This window comes from Clytia hemisphaerica, unplaced genomic scaffold (assembly GCF_902728285.1).
Source record: "Clytia hemisphaerica strain Z4C2 unplaced genomic scaffold, Clytia hemisphaerica genome assembly, whole genome shotgun sequence".
Classification (NCBI taxonomy): Eukaryota; Metazoa; Cnidaria; class Hydrozoa; order Leptothecata; family Clytiidae; genus Clytia; species Clytia hemisphaerica.
Window position 1 is genome coordinate 40,192 of NW_027103685.1, and position 23,204 is coordinate 63,395.

A 23,204-nucleotide genomic window follows, 5' to 3' on the forward strand; every position below is an offset into this window, starting at 1 on the left:
GACCGACCCTCTTTTTTGGGTAGCTTGGCCCGTAAAACAACAAATTAATTTGGCCTCGCCTTATCCAACGTTCATAACGTCCATATAACGTTAGATGAACGTTGAAACAACGTTGTGTGCCAGCTGGGTTTATACAAATTATAACTTACCCTTGCCAGGATGTTAGAGTCTACACTGACAATTTGTGTTAAAGCCTTCACAGCCTTCGTTCGCAATCCAATAGCCTGTTCGCTTAGCATCTTGAAGATTTGTTGCATGTACAAGTCGAAACTTTGTGAGAATGGACGGGAAGAGGCTAGGTGATGGACAACAATTAAGGATTCAGGCTGTGTGAGGCGTTGTGATGACCTGAATAAAATATTACAAAGTATAGTAGATATGTTAATCTGATTATCGGTTTTCCTTGCATTTTTGGCTAGCGATGCCGAGGGAAACTTTCTGAAAGACTGCTTAAATTTCATTGGAAATACCCCCATCTGACATTGAAGCTTTTATCTGTGACATGCATTTGCCAGTTCACATAATTCCTCTATTTAGCGCCGTCGCAAATTTATTTTCCGTCAGCGGACGCAGACCTGAATTAAAAAAACATCCGGTCATTTTCAGGTCCTTCCGTGTAAATCATTACGTCATGAATATGACGAACAAAACACATATATAAAATAACATAAAAATTCACTCATACCTGAGTGTAGACACCGTATTCTCTTTAATCAGCGCGTGATAAAAATCTTTCTTTTCTTGAAGAATTTGGAGCTTCTCCGCAGAGACTTCGGCTTTGGTTTTCTCTTCTTCGTCATCAACAGAAGCGACCGCAGCACCTGGGATGGAGAGCATTGGTGCGATCATTGATTTCTCAATTTCCATCTGAGCGTCTCTAATCCACTGGCCAAGATAAAACTCGCGCGCATACTGCAAAATAAAGAAGAATAAACAAACGATACTTTTCTACCTTCACTCGTTCAACATAAAGTTGATCACAGGGTGATGAGTTTTAGAACCTCCTGGTAGGTAAAAAAGAAGATTCGAAATGTGGGATTTATTGAGGAGTTCGTACCTTGAAAGAAGAGTCTTGTTGGATACATGTTTGAAGATATTGTACCAAAGCCTTTCTCAATTTTTCATCGTAAACTTCCATATCCTGACAGTAAAGTTAGTGAACACAAATTCATAAAGATTTTTGAGTGCTTAAGTACAAATATCATAAAAAAATTGGCCTTTAGAGAAAGCACAGATTGCTAGTAGTAATTCAAGACCTTGGAAGTAGTTTCTCAATAATGGCCTTTTGATCAGAGTCTCTATTCGATAGGGTGTATAGGATCAAGAGTGATAGATCTATAATCGCACAAGTTGATCGCGCACCGAAGGTTTGTAAAACAATTTAAAACAGAAATTCATAAAGATTTTTGAGTACTTCAAATTTCAAGATTTTACTCGTTCTACATTTACAAAAAAATTGGCCTTTAGCGAACGAACAGATTGCTTTTTGTACCGGTAATGATACACTTGACTTAATGTTAACCTTGAAGTTTCTCGATCCCGTACAAGCAAAACGAGTTTCTACTCGCTATGGATGTAAAACATTGAGGTCCATAAGGTCTATTTTCGTACAAGTTGATCCTACCGAAGATTTGTAAAACATAGAAACAAAGTCATGAAGGCACGCGGATGAGGTCAAAACAATTAATTTCAAAGCCCCGAAGGAGCTAGATCCGGAACTCTTGGATGAGAAATGAAGCCACTTATTTCCCATCCAAACGTGTGACCCACGCGGTTTTCACACAAACGCCAGATAGAAAGTAAAATTTATCACTACAATCGGTGACGAAAAACTTGGCACAAAAAGAAAACCCACCGGGGTGTTTTGAAACCACAATCGATTTGCAAGTGCTCTAAAGTAGGTTCGAAGGGTATAGTTTTAACTCTGTGTTTTAACGCTAGACTTAAGAGGAAAATTGGCCCGAAATTGACATTCTCGCTCGAACTTCAATTTTCGAAAAATGGTAAATTAACAAAAAGTGCCAATATGTTATGGCACTGATTGTAGATTTTGAAAAACAATGTCGCGCGAAAACAAAGAAAAGTCTACTTTAAGGGCAGAAAGTGTCGCGGGCAGAAAGTTTCGCGAAGTCAAAAAGTCACGAAAATTAGCGAATCTAAGTTTCGCGAATTATGGTTTTAGCGGAAATTTCACAGATAGAACTTTCGCGAATTCATATAAAATTTACCTTTTTTGGTAACAAAAACTCGTAAAACACGCAAAAATTTAGCAAACAGCGCAAAACCGAGGAGGAAAGTTTATTTTTCGCGAAAAAAACCTTTCGCGTTTTTCAGGTTTAATTTCTTACCGGGCAAAAATTTTCGCGAAAAAAGGTCAAAATCGCGAAAAACGCGAAAGTTTCTGCCCTTAAAGTAGATTCATTCAGTTATTTTAAATTTGGTGCAAGGGTTTACTTTTTCTTGCATGGGAAAGGTTGAATATTCCTCTCCATCCGTTTTTGGGGCTTTAAACGCAATAGCCGAAACGTTATGAAAAATTTAATGTTTAACAAAAAACAAAAACAAAGCTTATGTGTCTTCTTTTTATACATTCTTTACTTTTCAATAGCGCAGTTTGTGTGGTGCAGTGCAGTTTGAAACAGACAAGGTTACACTGCAACGGATCATCTTTGCGGAAAACTGCGAACAAAGATGGTAGATAAAGCTTAGTGTTCTGAACATAGATTTATAAAGCCCGAAGGGCTAGATATCGTGCTTCGGCTGAAAAGTGTGCCAAGGTTACGTAGGAAATCCTACCTAGGTCACGTGACATTACAATGAATTTAAGCGCTTTTCCAATCAGAAGCTTCACGGGTTTTCGAAAACAACGGCAACCATATTTTTTTCCGATATTCAATCTTTTTGCCTGCGATGGCTTAAAACACGACATCTAGCCCTTCCGGCTTTATAAATCTATGGTTCTGAAGGTCAGTGGAATGGGAAAAGGGATGAAGATGAAGGATTGAAAATGAAGGAGTGATTACCTCCACAACATTTATTTCTTCATCCTCTTCGTTCGCGTTGATCAACTAAAAAAGGAAAAGAAAATTAGACAATTATTCGACGTTCTACTATTCCATACGCTCCATTATTCAATAATATTGACCGTCACCGTTAACAAGAAACTCTCATAAACGACGCTCTACTATTCGAGGCGCTCCCTTATTCGACGAAAATTCTAATTCCCTTGAAAGTCGAATTAGAGAGCGTCAACTATATATAAAAGTTTTGCGACAAAACAAAAAAACTCTTTCTTGTTCCAACTTCTGTAATTCGAACTTGTTCTCAGTTTTCCTATCAAGAAGGAACCTTTCTATAGAAATACTTTCTATAATTCGAATCTCTCTGTAATTCGAACAAAAAAAGGTTACCCGTTCGATTTCGAATTAACGAGAGTCAACTGTATATAACAAATAAAAAAAATCTTCATTACTCTGACTCCCAAGTGTGTAATAAGCATTATATTTGAAAATTTACTAATCGAAAATGTCAAAATTTCTAGATCAAGAACTTTCATCTGCTACTCTGCCATGGCTTTCGAGAGAAAGAGTAGCTTTATCCACTGGTTTATATAAGATGACTGTGGTGTCACCACGGAGCAACAAAATTCTTACCTTAGCTACGATATTTTTGAGGTTTTCGATGTCTGTGGTGCCACCACGGAGCAACAAAATTCTTACCTTAGCTACGATATTTTTGAGGTTTTCGATGTCTGTGGTGTCACCACGGAGCAACAAAATTCTTACCTTAGCTACAATATTTTTGAGGTTTTCGATGTCTGTGGTGCCACCACGGAGCAACAAAATTCTTACCTTAGCTACGATATTTTTGAGGTTTTCGATGTCTGTGGTATCACCACGGAGCAACAAAATTCTTACCTTAGCTACGATATTTTTGAGGTTTTCGATGTCTGTGGTATCACCACGGAGCAACAAAATTCTTACCTTAGCTACGATATTTTTGAGGTTTTCGATGTCTGTGGTATCACCACGGAGCAACAAAAATTCTTACCTTAGCTACGATATTTTTGAGGTTTTCGATGTCTGTGGTATCACCACGGAGCAACAAAACTCTTACCTTAGCTACGATATTTTTGAGGTTTTCTTTCTCTTCGTCAGTCTGTGAATGCATGTGAGCTTTGCGCAAGTGTGTCGCTATCTGCGCTAAGTAGTCCAATGCTGAGATAAATAATTCAAAAAGTGTAAATTCGTTGTTAAGCTTATAAATGGTTACATACTTTACTTTAAAAAAACATTTTACATATACGGTTACCTCTCTCTATTTCGATCTTCAAGGGGCTTTTACGACTTTTTTTCTTCAAATTAGAGAAAAATTCGAATTATAGAGACCGTTTTACAGTAATTTTCAGCTGAGAGGACCAATGTTTTAGTTCGAATTACAGAAACATGTTCGAATTAGAGTGAATGGACTGTAGATGCAAAGAATATAGGCAAGTAAATAAAGTAGGTCTGCCACCAAAATCTGAGGCGGAACGAAGGCTCTTCTTTCGATAGTTATCCACCCGAAGGTAGAGGAGGGCGCCACTCTTTTCCCCTGGAATATCCACGTACCCTTATTCCTTCTTACTGAGCATCGGGGCTCTCCTTTATTTGGTCACATAACTAATACGTAAGACTGTAAAACTTAACTCAGGTACAAGTCGATAAATAGTATCTTCGGAAACTTTGAGAAGTGGGCGTAACAAACACGTATTTTCCTTGGGTTGCCGTCAACACCGACAAGAAAAAAACTGCTATATTTTGTCACCGTGCTTGACATGCTTGACACCGAAATACCGTCAGTTTTCTCGTTGAACACCGACGGAAAAACGGGCTAATACCGACTAACCCGTACAACAAACTTCTTTATATGTAAAAGGTAAAATGACGTTAATGATTAATAATTGTTAAGGAGACTGAAGACTAAATAGTTCACCTGTTGATCGAAGGGTCATGTCTAGTTTGGAGTTACTGAACGTCACAACGAAGAGGCGTCCTAACTGTGTTAGTAGTACTTCGGCAGCAGGCCATTCAGGTAGGTTGGCTGTGACGAAAAGGTCGTGTAGAAAGTTCTCGAAGAGAGGACGGAAATCGTTCTCGTCACGGCTGTTTGATGAACATCTAAAACAAATGGAACGTTTTTTTTACATTCGAATCTTTCAAAGTAAGTCTAAATATTCACTGCTGTTTGATGAACATCTAAAAACAAATGGAACGTTTTTTAACATTCGAATCTTTCAAAGTAAGTCTAAATATTCACGGCTGTTTGATGAAGCATCTAAAACAAATGGAACGTTTTTTACATTCGAATGGCATTCACTCGGATAACAGGTATCAAGGATGGCGTATGTTCACTGAAATGGAAAACTTTAAAACAGAGTCCAGTTTTCTGTCCGAAATGCAAAGATTTTGAATATAGCTTTACAGCTTTGCCGCAGGCTTAAGACATTGGTGAGGTTGTAAATTTTAAGGAAAGGGAAGTCAATTTATTCGGTTTGAAATGCAGATATTCTGAGTATAGCTTTAAAGTTTTGCCACACACTGGCTCAAGAAAGTTGTAAAATCGAAAATGATAACAAAATTGTAAATTTTAACGAAAGGGAAGCCATTTTATTCGGTTTGAAGAAAATATTTTTAGTATAGCTTTACAGTTTTGCCACACACTGGCTCAAGAAAGTTGTAAAGTCAAAAAAACACGTACTTTCTCAAGAAGATGCCCATGAAATTCTGAGCAGCCCTTAGAGCATCTTCGTAGCTTTTGACGATCAATACATCTTTGTCGACCAGTACGTCACTTTTTGTATCCTCACTCTCCAGTAGGTTGTTAGGGATTTGAACAGTGCATTGTACCAACTGTAAAACCAGTGCAGTGAACATTTGGATGCATTCGTTGTCTTGGAGACTAGAAAAGCAATAAAGACAATAAATTTCAGGCGTTCGTATTATCAGGGGGTGTTATACACCGCCTTCGATATCCTTTTATCTGGGCCTGTTATAAGCTGTAAGCTTAATTGTCTTGGAGACTGTGAAAGTGTTTTTGGAAGCAAAATTTATTTAAGACGGTTGACTTCTAAGACTAGAAAAACGTCAATTCTGTACTCTTTTGATGACAAATACCACACACACAAAAAAAACTTTTTCCAAGTCTACGACCTTAATTTTCTCAAATTACGTTATGTAGAGAGGCAAAAAGTATCATTTTTAAGCCTTTAAGCTAGGGTCGCTAAAATCAAAGATTTTCTGCAAAACTGATCAGAACTGATAAGTAATAGTTATCGGACATTTGTGAGTACAATATGAGAAATATTTTACGAGTTTCGCGATTTCTCCGTACAATATTTTGGCGAGAAAATACTTTAGGCGAGGAAAATATACGGAAAATCCGGAACGAGTGAAATATTTCCATAATGTACGAGCAAATGTCTGACAACTGGTTTATCGGTCACCCAAAAAATGCACTTTTTGTGTTGGAAAAAAGCGCAGGCCACTTTTACAGCAAAGTGACGTTAGATTGCTACTATCGCTACAATGCAACAACATCTTCTCGTCAATTTATATTTTGTACATATAAAGTGCAAGATATATTGTACTCTTTTTAACCAATCAGATTGCAGATTTTGATTTGGATCGCCGATAAAAAAAGTTTCGAGAAAAATCGAGTGATACCTGTAATTCCGAAGGTTGCGTTTGTTGGTCGGAAGGCGAGCCAATGAAGCCAGTATATCATCCAGAATCAAATCTCGATGCTTGACGTAATCTCTAAAGACAGTTCTCGCCACTTTCAACGCCTCCAATTGTAATATATTGACGTTTTCAACGAAGAAAGGCGCAATTCCGATCTGAGAGATTTTCAGTATAATAGAATCAGTGAGTGATTCAAGACAAACTAGATCACTAAGAAGTGCAACAACTTCGCATAACTTGTTGTAGATCTGTAAAATGGGTTTCCGTTTAGCCCCTGAGCTGCTTCGATAGTTTCGTTTTGTTTTGTATCCGCCGTCTGCAATACAAAATTAACAATAATACTGTGACTGGAAGTACCGAGTTTATGTATTTGCACTTTTGAGGACGGTAGAGTGACTGAAGCGATTTGGAAAAACCCGCAGTTCTGACCCACAAAATCGAGGACGGTTAAAGTGCAGATTCACCGTCATCCTCAGTTGACCAGGATGTAGTCAAATTAGAACCTTACCGTCTCCGTTGCTGAAAAACACACATACATAAACTCGCTATTAACAATACTGTGTCTGGAATGTTCATTCTAACCGTTGTCATTACCGAGTTTATGTATCGGTGGATATCGAGGGCGACGGTAAGTGAAATGATACAAAACAAAGTCGATAGTTGATGTACGGCTCTATATCGCCTTATAAATTTTGGTGTTTTTACCGTCGTCGAGCAAAGTGGACGGTGATTTTGGAGACACGTCAACTTTGCTTTATACCGTCCCCCTCAATTTATCGCGAATACATAAACTCGCTATTGCGTCCTTTTCAAGGGGGGAGGGGACTAGGGATTTTTAGGAAATTCCTAATTTCTTAGGGGTGGCTTTTAGGTAAAAGAGTTGACCTTTGGGGAGGGGCTCCTAGTGACTCAGACCCTTAAAGATAATATAATTTATAAAATCGCGTTTGTGAATTGGGATAAGATTGAAACCATGACTATCTGACTAGAAGTCGGACATATGAAAAACTACAAATTATTATCCAAAAACTGTTACCAACATAAGTTTGATGAAAACAAATGACGAGAAAAGTTCGTTGTCAAAAATGTCAATTTGATTGTCAACATTGTTATGACACAAAAAAATAGACTCTTGACGACAAAAAGCAAAATTAGACTTTTAACGAATCAAGTACGACAGGCCCATATGTTTATGTTTATGTTTCTTTTCTTTAAAGTTGATGCAAAGTAGTACAATGTGTACTTAGCTCGAGGCTAATCAATATCAACTGCACCATACTACTTCACACCCTTCAAGTCACTTTAAGAGCTTTAGTACTATCTTTGAAGGTCGTCCAAAATCCAACCAAAGGAATAATCACCTTTGACATCAGCTGATTTGTAGATAGGATCGAACTCAGGATAAATGATAGTCTCCAAATGGTGTTGGCAAAACATTGCAACGTGCTCAATCGCTTCTTCCAGATAAACCTTAAAGAATGAAAGGGAGGGAGGGAGGGAGGATGTTCAATATTTTGACATTTTTGAGACAATGATGAGGCCCTTGCCTTGATATCAAAGATTTGTTGATAAAATGACCCCTTGGATATTCACAAAAACAACCTTACTTTTTGACTAACCCCCTAACTTGATATCTGGTCATTTTCAATGTTAATACACCATTCCACTTCCCTTCAGTTGATATTGCTGGGGAAAGATAGAGCTTTGTAATCATTGTATGATACAAATACAAAAATTTAGCACGGAGCTTCAAAAGGAAAAGTCTCTACAAAACAGGGAAGAATCTCAAAACAGACCTGTTTAGGCATGTTTTTAGCTGTAGTGATGTTAAGGATGATGATAGCGGCTTCTGCAGAACGAACGATGCGTTCTGATTGGATGGAAAGCCATTGTTTTGTCTCTTCTTGGTCCTCTTCCTGAAAAAACAACATTTGTTTATAAATTTCCGGAGCTGGTAGTAAGCTCTAGTTTAGGCAGCCAACTTTCTGTTCTACCTATTCTAATTGTTGGAGTAGGTAAAAAGTGGGCAGAAAGTTACCTGTTAAAATCTTACAAAATTTCTGCATACAAAAGATTGAAAAAAGTCTTGGTATTGACGTCAAAAGAGGGCAATACATTGTCTTCAGACAGTCAACTTTTTGTCTACTGTCATGGTGAATTTATGATCTACCATTTATAACTATTGCTATAGTAACCAACTCTATAGCCGTCTTATTCAACATTTAATTATATGATGCTTAGTGAATGAATTTAAAACACTTCTATGTTTGGGCTGGCAGAGTGAAGAGCTTGCAGCTTAACGATCGTATTTAAAAAGAATGTAGACGTATTGGTTTTGTACGGGAACGAGGAACGTTGCCCATGAGTCGATTGAGAGATGGCCTTTGTATTGAGCTGCGAGGAAGCTACAGGCATCTCTCGACATTCTACGTCGATCGATCGTTCAATGATCTCGAAGGCAGAAACATTGTATTTGAATACATTTTCAATCGCTAATTGCTATGTTTTTAAATTACTGAAGAAGCCAAAAAGGATATGTCGAAATTAAATCTAGTGTCAATATGCTTGTGTTCTGAATTCTACAATGCCCAAAAGGTTCTCCCCTTCTTCCAGCGTTGGGTTCCAGATTCGATCCCGAATACAAATTCATTGTTATTCAAGAGACAATCTCCGTTCTCCCCGTGACACTACTTAAATTCACAATAAGAAAAAAGAGGGTGAAAAGTGGCCCGTCTAAGCTAGGCATTATTCTTTGAGACAAAAAAGCCCAGTATTGTTGTTGACCAACGTGGCAATTTATCAATTTATAAAGCTGGTTGTGTTATAGCACCACATCTAAACAGAAATTTTGACATAAAAATTTCAATCGAAAAGCTTTTGCTCAATTTTAAAACATTGTTGTTTTTCTTTAAATTTATTTTTGTAATGGCAAAATTTCAAAGAAAAAATGATTTAATGTTCTGCACAGTTCTGCATGTTCTACACTCAAGTCAAACTTGGCAGATAATAACCTTCAACTTGAATGGAACATCATTTTATGAAAGTTGAAGACTTAATACATAATAAACAGTGGCCAAAGCAAAGTTTTCATCACAGACGGAAATGGACTTTAATTGACAAATCTGCCCAGACTCTTCAAATTTTGCAGAAATTTTGTTGAAATTTTGGAGACGGAAAAGCCTCTTTTTGGACCTCGCTGAGACAGAGATCCACCTGACACATAAAAACTTTGAACACTATTTCAATAAGCAAAGTAAGATGTCTTTTACATGAAAAATGGATAACATCATAGTGTCCAGCACGTGTCGATCCATAATCGACATCACTCTCACCAATTGATCAACGGGTACCTGGAAAGATCATAACAAATTGTTAAAACAACTAATTGAAAGCACTGTGACATAAGTAAGGATTTTCAACACCCACAGTTTCACAGTGTTTGCAAGAATTACATTTAAAGGAAGAAAATTTGGTGTAAATTTTATTTGACGCAAACTTAATTTGGCGGATTTTGACCAAGTCCGCCAAATTTTCTTCCCGCCAAAATTTTTTCCTTTTTAATGAATTGAAAACGTACCAGCCATGTCTGGACAGCATTATGCATTCGAGCATTTCTTCTTTGAAAGGAGTAGGATAATCCCCTAATGTGGAGGACTTAGACCTAGTTCAGACGTTACGTTTCCGTTCCGTTCCGTTCCGAAACGGTTCCGAAACAAGTGTGAACGTCAAAATTCGAAACGTCAAAAAAGAAGACGTTATAAAGCAAAACAGATCGAAACAGTTTCGCTCCACTTTTTCCATCGGAACGAAACTGTTCCGTTTTCTTACTCTGAAACGTTCTGAAACCAATATGAACAGAACAGTAATGTGTGAACATAGTCTGATATGTTTATTTTATCGTTATCATTGAAAGGAAGATCTACCTCATTCAGAGAATCGCTCGCTTTCATTTTAGCAACTTCATAACAAAATGTTGAAACAAGGGGTTTGGGGAGGAGAATTTCCGGTGGAATTTCTGCGTCCTCGTTGTAGTCTAGATCCCCATCTGCTTCCAGCTCAATTTCACGATCCAAGATCTTCTTCAGTGTAAACATAAACTTTTTGACTTCTGCTTTGACCTCTACACCTATACAGTGAAAACGTTTTTAAGTTTGTAGTACTCAAAAGAGCACAATATATTGACAGTACAGTTTGCAGAACATAATGTAAGAAGTAAAGAACACTCTTTTTCGAAAGTAAAGTAACAACCCCCCTTTTATATTGTTGAAATATTGTAAAAGAAACTGTCAATATATTGTGTAGTCCAAGTGGGCACATAACAATATATTGCCAGCATTCATTGATATATTGCCTGACAATATATCATGTTGCATATCTGTTGCCTTTAATAAAATTGAGTCCCATGATGAAAAGATTTGTGATATTCTAGGTCAAGTCTGATTTGAAAAAATGTGGCTTAGTTAATAGTCATTAGGAAAGTTCTAAGTACTTCTAGAAGGTGAAAATATGGACGGCTTTCAGACAGAAATAAATTTCAGATGCTCAAATACGCTCAAAAAGAAAGTGGATTGGGAAATTATTATCAAAGACTTAAATCAATTACCATCAAAATCATTGTATTCATTGTAATCTTCAGGTCGAAATCTTTTTGAATCTAAAAAATAGAAATTGAAAACAAGTTTAAATCAAGGATAGCTAGCTTACAAAGAATATAAGAATTATCAAATATAATGTGGCTTGGTGTCCTAAGAGAATTTTAAAGAGAATTAAGATAAATTGATCGTAACAACTGAACATGAGATGGAAATAAAAACAAACCTTGTTCAAAGACTTCGGTATCTGCTTCTTCTTCTTCGGAAGATGACTCAAGTCTTGATTTCTTTTTCCGTTTTTTGTTATGATTCAATGACTCCAGGGAGGCAATTGACGATGCTTTACTGCTTCGACGTGAACGTGCCCTTTTGGTGGCTTTCTTGGGTTCCATTACTTGATCTTCAACCATCCTACAAACCATGGATTCAAAACAACTTTTATTACTATGTAAAAAAACATGAACAAAGAACTCCCTTAGAATTGTGAATTTAAAATTAATTTTGAACCAAAAGGCGTGAAAAGAAGGCTTGAAAGGACTTGAAACAAAATCACAATCATTTCGTAAAGACCAGAGAATTTACATTATAAATCATTCATTCCTAATAGCATACCGCAGTGTTTCTAAAAATAGACATCAAAATTACTATTTGTCCGAGTTTTAATCCCATCATCCGTTGCATTAATTGCTTTTGCAAGTCAATTACACTTATTGACAATACAAAAGTAATAACTTGCATGCATTACGAATCAAGATGAAAAGGATTGTGGGATTGAATTTCGGTCAAATGTTAAAAATAATAATTATGACGTTTGCATAGCGGTGTGCTATTCTGATTAAGATCTAAAGAGAAATGTGTTTTTTGTTATTCTGAATACCAAATAAAAATACCTGACGTAATCTTCACCAGTTATCACATCAGTGAATTGTTTCTTTTTCTCCGGTGAATAAACCTCCATTGTTTGCCGCTCTTGGTTTCCTTCTTTAACTGTGATCTTACGTACAATCAGTTTGGGGACGCGTAATTCTAACATGGGACCATTATTAGTCATACTGTTTTCTTCGATTGGATCATGATTCTGTTTTTCTTTGTGATGGTATTTTTCTTTATCATGGTGCTTGTGATGTTTATGTTTATGTTTCTCCTTATGTTTCTTTTTACTGGACTTACGAGCACTTTCATCCTCAGCTTCAGCATCAAGGGAAATATTGTTTGCAGTTTCTTGAGCAGGTGTTGAGGAGGTGGGTGTTTGAATTACTGGTTGGGCTAAGCCTATTGATAGAGAAAAATTAATTTGAAGTTAAAGTGAATTTTTTTGGTCAAAAGTGAAAAGTCGCTAATATTCAATGTGATATAAGCCCCACCATATACTAATATATATTAGCCTATAACGATAAGAACATAAACATGGTTAACAAAAAGAACAGATCAAAAAGAAAGGAAAGGATCGCTTATAATTCAATAACCTCTGTAATTTTCAATTACCAAGTGCAGTTAGATATTTAGTCAAGTTGTAAAATTTTTGAATTGCGATGTATATCATACCTTCATTTCTTTGACCTCTTGTTTTCAGTGGGGAAAACATCAGATGCTAAAAAAACAGAATGCATTGTTATATCATTCTCAATTCTTCACACTGTTAAATATGTGATTAACTTTTGAACCAATCCCAAGAGGAGTATTTGGTAACGTGACCAAAAACTGAGCAAATCAACTTTTATAATTGTTATTAACAAAGTTATGAAGTCGTTATTAACAACTTTTAACAAAAAGTTACAACAATAGGCTTCCAAACCAGTGTTGTTTATAAGGACTATGGTGATATTATTTGCTTACTCGAATCAATTCTAAGATTTTTCACATTGAATTGACACATGTGTGGAGCAAGATTGATTAGAAAGAGGAAAAAAAAAATTTGTTTATTCAGCACAATAGGGAGACACCATCCTGATATGAAACACGTGTCTGATATGAAACTGGAACACTTATGCAAATATAAAACCTTTAAGAAAATGATTCCTGCATATGAACCATAACAAACAACATTATGAAGACAAAAATGCGTCATTTTAAGTTTCAAATTAAGTGTCAAAATCTCCCAAAGAAAGGAATCATAAATCTGTTCTCACCAGATCATTTTCAGTTGGTACTTGTTGTGAAGTTGGTGCTTCTTCAAGCTGTTGTTGTGGATGATGGTTCAGAGGAGGTGGCTTTTGTTCAGCAAGTTGAGAATGAATATCTTGTTTGGAAGGAATTTGTTGCGGTGGAATAGTTTGCTGTGGGGATGCAGTGGGAAATGGTTGCTGTTGTGATGTTGGAGCAGTATGCTGTTGGTTTTGATGGAGCTGGTGTTGCATCTGATTTGGTTGGCGATTCTGTTGATTGTTGTATTGATTTTGTTGTAAATTTTGTTGCTGTTGTTGTTGGATAAGAACTTGCTGTTGAAGATTTTGTTGAACTCTCTTTTGTGGCGATAGAACAGGCATTTGCTGCATCGGAACATAAGGTTGCTGATGGTGTTGTTGCTGATGACTAATATGTATAGCTTCTGGCGTACTGAAATTCTGTAAATTTCGAACAGCAGCATTTGGAGTACTTGGGCTTGGCTAAGGAGCAAATTAGGTTTTTAATAATTAATATATGTCCATGGTTTTATTTTCTTGTATTTTGTAAAGAACTTCTCTTAATTTACTGTACGCTAATCAATGAAAACCAAAACACAATTTTCTTTTAATTGGCGTAAAACAGAAAGATAAACTTCATAACAAAATTACTCAAAATAGTATAATACTGTGAACTGTTGCTTCGGTATCTGAGGACTTTGCATTGAAGAATCCATTGGTGATTGAGAGGAATGCATTCGACTTGATGTTGCAGCTTGTTGTTGTTGGAGTTGTTGTTGTTGTAACATTTGCTGCTGAATGAAAGCGTTTCTTTGGTTGGGGGAGTACGCGAGTGCTGATACATTGTTTGCTTTTAGTGGCGATCCTATAATGTAGTGCAAAATAGCTTTGTAGACAATTCTTTAAAGCATTTCAGTAAGCATATAACTAACATGAAAACATGTACATGTTTTTTTAGAAGCAACACTTATGAGCATATGAAGGCTCAGATTTACAAATTTCCTAAGCATAGCATAAGCATATACGCCAGCGTGTAAAACTTTACAAGTCGCCAATTCTTTTTTGTTCAAAAAGGTTAAGAAGGTGTCAAATAAAAAAAGACATTCCCCAACTAGCATAGCGTCAGCCCCCCCTGCTGGTTGGGGGGGGTTACACCCTAAATTTATCCCTAAAAAGGAGGGGGCTGGAAGTACACCACTTTTTTGGGGGGACCTGTGTACTTGGGGGGGGGAGCTAAAATCTCACCACTTAACGTGGGGGCTGAAATAATTCAGCTGAATAGTTGGCTTTAATTACTCAAATTGAAGCTCATGAATCTGAAAAATTGCCGCCTGCGGCGCAATATTTTTATAGAAAGTGTGCAAAATATTTTATCTTTAACTTAAACTGAACGCAATTTACATTGGAAAACCTCTTTTTATTGCATCAATTTTTTGAAAGTGTCTAGGGTCAAAAGTCCTGGGGGCTAACAAAAAATTCATAAATCTTTGGGGGACTTTTAAATCTCAGGGGGGACCTAATTTTTGCCTGGGACATAAACCCAGGCTGACGCTATGACTAGCCACATTCCACTGTCCCAAAATCTGAATGCTTTTTGAATCGACTGTTTACTAAATTTCGGAGATTTTACAAAAAATTGGCTCACAGTGCATAGTTCGAACCCCCCCCCTTAGGGTGACACCTTCCAAAAAAGTGAAGAAGGGGGGGGGATCAGAAATTTTCACTAAAAAGGGGGGGGAGATAGCAAGGAGGGGGGATCGTTTAAGAAGGGGGGGGGGCTTACATATATTGTAGATTATTTTCCAGCACTTTTATGAAATTTGGTCTACATGAAAGGAAGTTCTTTATTTTCACTAAAAAGTGGTATATATTTGACAGACTTAATTTTTCTTTACTGTTTCCCTTCCCTTTTTACCATAAAAAATTTAGCCCGAAATCCTTGGGGGATAGGTATTTCTAAAGGTTGGGGGGATGCCAAGAAGGGGGGGATCAGACCCCTTTCCGCACTATGCAGTGAGTTATGAGCCATACAAAAAATAAGCATATAATAAGCATATGCTATGTCTGAATGCTTTGAAAGCTTAAGCATACATGAGCTTGACCAAGACGCAGACACTTGCTTATAAAAAAAACATGTTTCAATGTTCAGAGCAGTCCGAGAAGAAAGTTTAGCCTTTATATCGCTGCATAATTTGGTGATTTTACAAATTTATAAAAGTAAATTTGGATAAAACCAGGCCCTAAGCAAACCGGGGGGGGGGGCACAGGGGCATTTGCCCCCCCCCCCCAGCCAAAAGATTTTTTTCTAAAAGTTGGTAGCTTTGAAAAATCTTGCATTATTGGCTTCATTTTGAACATAATCTTTTAATTAGATGCGTTTTCCAGCAATCTAGACACCTTAAATTGCAAAATTTATTCTCTCGGGCCAAACCATGGCTGGTCCTTGGTTTATATTTCTCACTTTACCCCCTCAAAATGAAAATGCTTCCTACGAGCCTAATAATCATACCATGGTAAGTATCAAACTTGGGTTCGAAAAGCCCAGGTCTCATTTGAAGAATTTGTTGAAGCCTCATTGGCATTTGATTTGAGAGACTGAGTGGAGGTTGACAAGTAAAACTTGAATTCTTGAAATCCCTACAAAATACATAAATGAATATTGTTGTCCACTCCATAATTTTAACAGATTGATGAAAAAATATAGAGTAAAGTTTTATTCAAACTGCAAAATCTCCTCGGTTTCAAACTACCAACTGTCTTAATACAATCCACAATTATAATGTACTTCGCCAATTCAAGAAAAAAAAGAAGATTTTTATCAACTAAATACTCCATTCAGAATTTCAGAAGACTTACAGGTATGCAGTGTTGACATTTTCCAGGTGCTTCATTAAGTGGCTGTGAGGGAACTCATTGCTATAAACTGCTTGTCCAGCCAGGTTTGATTCCACCTGAGTCTCAAATAATTTGACATCTTTAGTGGAGGTACTTGCAGCAGGCAGAGACAGCTCTTGTGAAACTAACAAAAAATTAATTAAATGAAAAAGGAGAACGTTTTATGAATTTTTTTAAATTGAAAAGTGGTTGATTGTAGAATGCACATTTTTATCCACTCTTCATATTCTATTTGTGTTTTAGTAGTGTATTTCTATTTTCTTTTAGAAAACAATAATAAAGAATAAAAAACATTCAACAATTTCTTATCAAAGTGATAGGAAAGAAAGAAACAAAATGACTTACTGTCAGTCAGACAAGCGATGCCAGATAAGGTGGCGATGGGTACTGTATCTGCTCGATTCATTTTATATTAACAATAATTATCTCAAAAAATACATTTTTTGTCTTGATCTACAAAAACAAAATATAATTTTTTATAACATTAGAAAAGATGGTTCTATTAGAAAAACCTTAAAATGTCTTTAAACTTTTTTGAGTCACCTAGTAGAGAAAAGCTTGATTTTGGCTAATTTTACAAACAAATATCATCCCAATTTTAAAACAAGTTTATGTATTAAAAATATTTTGGGTCATTTTTTTTTACATAGAGACCATCATAAAGCAATTCATTGTGAAAAAAATTGGCACTTTTGGTGATAATATTTGCAGAAAAATCTAAATTGCCCTTTTTCATAATTTTTGAATCATCCAACTTGCGAGCGTAAGCAAGCGGAGTGCGACTCTTTTGGCAAACGCACGCGCGTAAGCAAAATTTACAAAATTTACAATAATATGCGGGCCCAAAAAATGAAATTCAGTTTTTTTTCACGATTTTTTTCGTCTAGCCGCTATTCCACCATGTTTAGCCTCTGGAATGTGTAAACTTTGAAAATTTCGTGAAAATTAGCGTTTTTTAAGAAGAAGTCATTGCAGTGTCAATCTTTCGCAAATTCAAAAACCCACTTTCCCTGGAAAAAATTGATGTTTTTTAGTTTTTCGGCGCCCTTGGGGCACAAGGTACCTGTTGACCGCAAAAAATTCGCGAAATGATCGTTGATAACATTAGGGGTAAAGGGACCCAAATGACGTCATGGGTTTGGGAAAAACTTCAAAATGCGATATCTCGAGTTTGAAGAGGAGTTGGGAGGTCGTTGACCCCTCATTCTATCAGGAATCATGGTTTCAGCCCCCCCAAAAATCTGAAGGGCATCTAGGCCAGGTTAGTAGAGGGGGGCTAATGTTTTGCAATTCTTTGGGGTTACCTATTCATTAAGGGAACCTAGCTGTCTTGATGGAGACTCTGGGGGCTGGTTATATTTTCCAAATTGAATATTTCAAAATTTTCAAATTATTCAGTTTTTTTTACCCCAGCACCCAGTTTCCCCATCCGATTCTCTTGTTTCTTTTGTTTCCCATCACGTCACCTTTTGCTATATTTTTCAAATGTGATTGTTTTTATTTATAGTCGCCATCTTTATAGCATAAAAACAAAGCTTTTCTCATGCGAGTGCGCTTCTCGTGCTAGCATAGAGAAGCTAAAACCTCAGGATAAGAGTAAGCAAACATGATAGCTAGTTGGGGTTTTGGCTCTGTTTAACCGTTTAACACTCACACTCATAACTGATTACAATCTTCTGGTATACAAAAGAACAAAAAGGGCAAATTCAAAAAAAATATCGGCTGAGTGGGGGTACCTAACTCAAAGCAATTTCTCAAGGGGACCTAACTCGTTGGGGGCACCATGCTTCAATGGGGGCACCTAAAAAGTGGGCTGAAACCATTGGAATTTTATGGCGAATAAGATGGGAGGATTTACGAGGCTAGTAGAACTTTCAAATTTGGCTGAATTTTCAGCCATTTTCAGTTGATGACGTCATCAAAATAGAAAACATGCAATATCTTGAGTTTGAAACGGAGTTGGGAGATCGTTGACACCTCATCCAATTCTCGCACATTTTAAAACTTCAGCAAATCTTCACCTGTTTTCCCAGTTTTCCAAGTTTCCACTAAGAAAAATGTAAACATTGAACTTGCACAGGATATTTTAAGCAGTTATTGGACAAAGTCGAATCCAATATTTTTCATATTGGATGAGACTGTGTCCAATTAAATGGTTTACTATTCGTTCATCGCTAAAATATTTCTCGTTTTCAAACATAATTCCAATTTATAAGCTCGTAAATCTGGTTTCTTGGTAGTTTTTTATTCAAAACTCTTATTTATATTTTGTGACGTAACGTCAAAAAGAAGATGCTCAATTGTCATTGAACTCGTTGTGTGACGTCAATTTTTGAAATATGTAGCCTCCATGGAAGCTATATATTCGAAAATATTGGATAGCAAAGAAGCCAATTAAATGTCGTTATTTACGCGCGTCGGATAATAAATGTTTTTATAGGCAATGCACTTATATCTAAATGATAATTACAAAATCAATCAAAAACAAACAGCGAAGCAAACCTGATTAATGATTATCCTTTCCTTCAAATCCCTCTGAGTGAATCCGAAAGTCTAGAATTTAACGCCTTAATGATCATTAACGGTTTTACTATTGCAATTATGAGTCGGCCTCAGGGTTACTTTATCTTTGACTCGCATAGTTGAAATGAACTCGGATTACTTGATCCCTCAAATGGAAAATCATGTCTTTGAACTTGAGAAATATATCCAATTTTTTTATTTACGACAAATGGAAAAAGAGAGTACTTACTTTGAAATTCAATTTATTGAAGTGGATGAACTAAAAGAAGAGCTTAAAGAAATTCTACAATTAGACATTTCATTATTCATGAGAGATTCTTCAAATAAAAAACGTAAAAGTGATGCCAGTGATGAAAACAATTCTATTAAACGTCTGTGTTTATTCCATTTTACTCTAACTATAATTATTTTCATCTCTTCTGTGAAGGAGCTTGTTCGATGGGTGACTTTTAACTACCGACTGGCTGAATCAGCAGTGCTTTGATGGGTGAACGTGCACAACAAAGAAGCAGCATAAAACCAAAATATACATCGCATTATGACTGTATGAACAGATTGTGATTGATGGAGAATAATATAAAATGGTCCTGCTGAATATAAATTGTGCCAGTTCATGTTTATTTTGTGCAATTGCAATGTTTGCGAGACAAAAGTCAAAGAGAGGAAAAACCTTTTAGATGACTGACTGGCAAGCAGAATCAAAATGATAATTAATGGTTGCTATTTTCATCATTGAAGATTTCTTCAATATTTGTTCGATATAACGGAATCATTTTGATTAGGTTTGATTGATTCCATCGCTTGCTGGCTCTCGAGAGATTTTTGTTCATTGGAGCTTGACCAATCACAATAAGACCAATTTATATTTGTATGATAAAGTGATAACAAAAGCATGATTGCACGGCTTTAGCCCAAAAGACAACTTAAATGATAAAAGTACCTATCAGACCTATATGTGACTTTTGATGCTAGCTCGAATATATTTTCAAACAAGCAGTATAGAACTTACTTTTCATACAAAAATTACGGGAAACGCATGTTTGGACTTTGTACCCTATGCTGCACGCAAGCACTTAAGCCAAAGTCCCGCAAAGGCGGGACAAAAAGTTTGCAAAAAACGCCACATAAAAGATCTTTCAAATTCAGTATGTGAACAGAGCAGTAAAAAATACAACTTTTCTATTTTTCTTTTTTTGCAAAAGTTCTAGGAATGAAAATAAAGGGATAATGATAATTGAATACTATCCATTGATGATCCGCAGCACTTATCGTAAAGCTAGAATCGCTTCGCGTACTCTTCGCTTGAGAAAATGATTGACAGATTGAAGTTTTTCACCCACGGGCGTTCTGTGAGCGTTCTCGGCTCAATCCTCAGACTTCGCTAAAAATGGTAGACTGAGCTGTGATAGATCATTTCGATGGAAGTTGTTGGAATGTTTACAAGGCTTGATAATGTACTGACAAATCAACTTTTGTTTTCATAAACAATTGATGTGAGATGGTAGAAACCCGCTTGTTATTATTAGGCGGCAATCACAAATATCTTCATTTCGCCTCCTCGTTGGGTCTAAAAAGTGAGTCGGTCGGTCAGTCGTAAAAATTTTCAGGTTTTCTTCTTCTCGTCCGACCTCCATCATCCATTTCACTACTCCAAAAATTAAAGGAAACTGCCAGCCAGCCAGCAGCCTAAACAACCACGTGTTATGGGTGGTTTCAAATTATGACCTTTGAACACTGTGACCTCAGACCCAAAATGGCGGATATGTAATGATAAATAAAGTCAAATGCTGCAATCGTAAATCGGCAATAATAAAATTTTTGAACGAAGGAAACGTCATCGACAGAAAAAGTCAGACAAATTTACCGACTCACCGACTTAATTCTACTTAAGTTTTGAGAGTCGGTCGTGCGACGCGAAACAAATATATTTGTGAATGCTGCCTTACCGCCTAATAAACAGTAATGGCATTATAGCTACTTTAATATACTTATGTTATATGAATTATAATATATTATAGAAGTTTTTGGATTTTATTCTGCAAGGAAAGGTTCTTGAAAAAATGAGTTTGCATAGATCATTTGTTTTGAAATTTTGTTGCTTTGATTGGTCAGCCATTTGATGGCTATACAAGTTTCCCTCTACTACTGATGCAGGCTGAAAATCTCAAGGTCAAGATCATCTTTCAAACTACACACTATATATTTTCTTTTAAATTTTGAAGGGAAATATATACTGTAATATATTTTTTGAATGTTGATAAAATTGTCTTTGTAAAAGTTTTATAGAGAGCTAAGTAATTGTTTCAAAAAGTCACAAAAAGATGGGATAAAAAATAGAGTTTTTCGACAAGTTTGATTGATCGGGTCTGAATTGAATTGAATTGAATTAAGAGCATGAGTCTGCTAATGTCACCCATTTTTGGTTTTGTCAACTTTCCAACTTTAAGACTCCAGTGAAAAATCTAGGTGCATGCAATAATGATACCAGCTGATGTTTTTTATCAGTCTTGATACTGACAAGCTTAAACAGTCATTTTTTTCACTTTACAAAGTACACAATTTTTTCAGGACAGCTTTTTACATCAAAATGTGAACGGAAAATGAGGTTTTTAGCAAATTGTCTAAGTTCATTATTTAATAATCTAGGCCAATCATGTCTGATCATACTTAATTTTTCTTTTTATTACAGCCAAGGGATATGAAAAACAAAATCTACAAAAAGATTTTTCAAAATGAAGTTTTTCCCAGAATAAATGCAAAAAGTTGCGGACATAACTTTTTCCGTTCACAAAGTTATGTCCGCACACAATTGATTTGCTAGAGAAGTGAAAGTGTTAATATCTATAGTTATTTGATTTTTAACCCTTCCCATCCATTAGAGAACCAAACCAAGTAACACTAAAATACCAGTTGTCCTTCATTGAAAAATATTCCATTTTGAAGTGAACAGGGTATGATTTCCGTTCACAATTTTGAGTTATGTCCGCACATTATTTTATCCTTTAAATTTTCAAAGGAGTTATTCTTACTCAGCTGAATCATTTTTCTATATCAAGGGTCATATTTGGGGTCATTTTATACAAATTTGAAGTCCCAAAGGCTATTTGTTGGGAGACGGTGAAACAAAATAGTTTCTCCAAAAATTAGTTATGTCCGCAACAGAAAGTTATGTTCGCAACAAATCATGAAGTTTTCTCAGCCCCCAAACACCATTTTTAGGTTTCTTTGACAAATTATTGCATTTGAGGTCATTATAAGTTGGTTAAAACCAGAAAAAAGTCTGATAATTTTCCATTGGCAAGATTTTAGTTTTTTCACCTCATATCATATGTATTTCATGTTGCGGACATAACTATTTCATCTAAAATGTTGCTGATAAAGTGTATTTGCAAGCTGGCATGATGTTTTATTATATGGAAGTAGTGCTTAGGCTATTAGAAATAGAAAACAAATACTCTGATGCCAAGTTGAGGTCCAAAATTAAAATTTTAACAGAAAAATAACCTTTTTGTTTCTTTGAAAATGATGGTTCTGAGCCTGCGAGCTTAAATAAAGGATAAATCATGCATTAATTTGCATATTAAATTCATTGTGTAGTGTTCACACAACATAATCTACTACACATTCACTTACAGACTGGTTAGAATTGCTCCAATAGTTCAAAACAGAGTCATATTCTGTAGCAAATTGTATGTTGCGGACATAACTATTTAAAGTATTTTATCAGATTTTTGACCCCCTTAAGCAGTTATGCTAACACTTTGACAATACTAAACAGTTACATTTGTAAAAACCATGCATTTCCTTGTTTTTTTTTAATTTTTTGTGGTCGTTCTTCTATTAGAAACATGAGAAAGTTCTAATATCATTGATAAGTCTTCTTTTGTTCTTTTCAAATAAAAACATGTAATAACTGAAATCAAACCAAACCAAATCTTTTGGTTTTATATTGATTTAGTCTCTATAATATTCCTTGAATTTTGACAATAGAAAAAGACACTCCAAAATCTTTAATTAATGATTCTATGTTCTATGGTTCTATTATTTATTATTTATAGAATTATATTTCACAGGTCTATCGACCTCTACGAAATAATTTTAGATTTATAAATTGTCTAATTCTTCATCTGTCGTCCAGTCGTCAGAAGATATGGACAGAAGAGAAGACGTTGTTTTGGTCTTTGTCCTAGATTTTCGAACTAGGCGAAGGTTTGTTCTAGGGCTTCCTCTTACATGCCAAACGAAATCGTCATTTTTTGAATTCATTTTTTTCGCCTTTTGGCACATATCTTTAATGATTTTTCTTTCGTTGATGGTGAAGTCGTCTGTGATGCTAAAGCCACCAATTT

At 35.9% G+C, this 23,204-nt stretch overlaps 1 protein-coding gene across 1 annotated transcript in view; it reads right to left on the reverse strand.

Moving 5' to 3' along the window:
- Positions 1–16,787, reverse strand: part of LOC136803841 (nipped-B-like protein B) — a 35,421-nt gene extending 18,634 nt beyond the window's left edge. Inside the window, exons 1-21 of the mRNA XM_067060561.1 lie at positions 16,678–16,787; positions 16,294–16,456; positions 15,947–16,074; positions 14,106–14,302; positions 13,444–13,920; positions 12,860–12,905; positions 12,205–12,586; positions 11,541–11,725; positions 11,326–11,376; positions 10,646–10,848; positions 9,992–10,072; positions 8,519–8,638; positions 8,084–8,192; positions 6,705–7,038; positions 5,740–5,940; positions 4,975–5,159; positions 4,117–4,217; positions 3,024–3,068; positions 1,058–1,141; positions 686–912; positions 150–348 (exon numbers count right to left, since the gene is read on the reverse strand). Of these exons, the coding sequence (XP_066916662.1) occupies positions 150–348; positions 686–912; positions 1,058–1,141; positions 3,024–3,068; positions 4,117–4,217; positions 4,975–5,159; positions 5,740–5,940; positions 6,705–7,038; positions 8,084–8,192; positions 8,519–8,638; positions 9,992–10,072; positions 10,646–10,848; positions 11,326–11,376; positions 11,541–11,725; positions 12,205–12,586; positions 12,860–12,905; positions 13,444–13,920; positions 14,106–14,302; positions 15,947–16,074; positions 16,294–16,456; positions 16,678–16,738 (3,579 nt within the window). The 5' untranslated portion in view covers positions 16,739–16,787. The remainder of the gene's footprint in view (positions 1–149; positions 349–685; positions 913–1,057; positions 1,142–3,023; positions 3,069–4,116; positions 4,218–4,974; positions 5,160–5,739; positions 5,941–6,704; positions 7,039–8,083; positions 8,193–8,518; positions 8,639–9,991; positions 10,073–10,645; positions 10,849–11,325; positions 11,377–11,540; positions 11,726–12,204; positions 12,587–12,859; positions 12,906–13,443; positions 13,921–14,105; positions 14,303–15,946; positions 16,075–16,293; positions 16,457–16,677) is intronic.
- Positions 16,788–23,204: the final 6,417 nt, after the last annotated feature.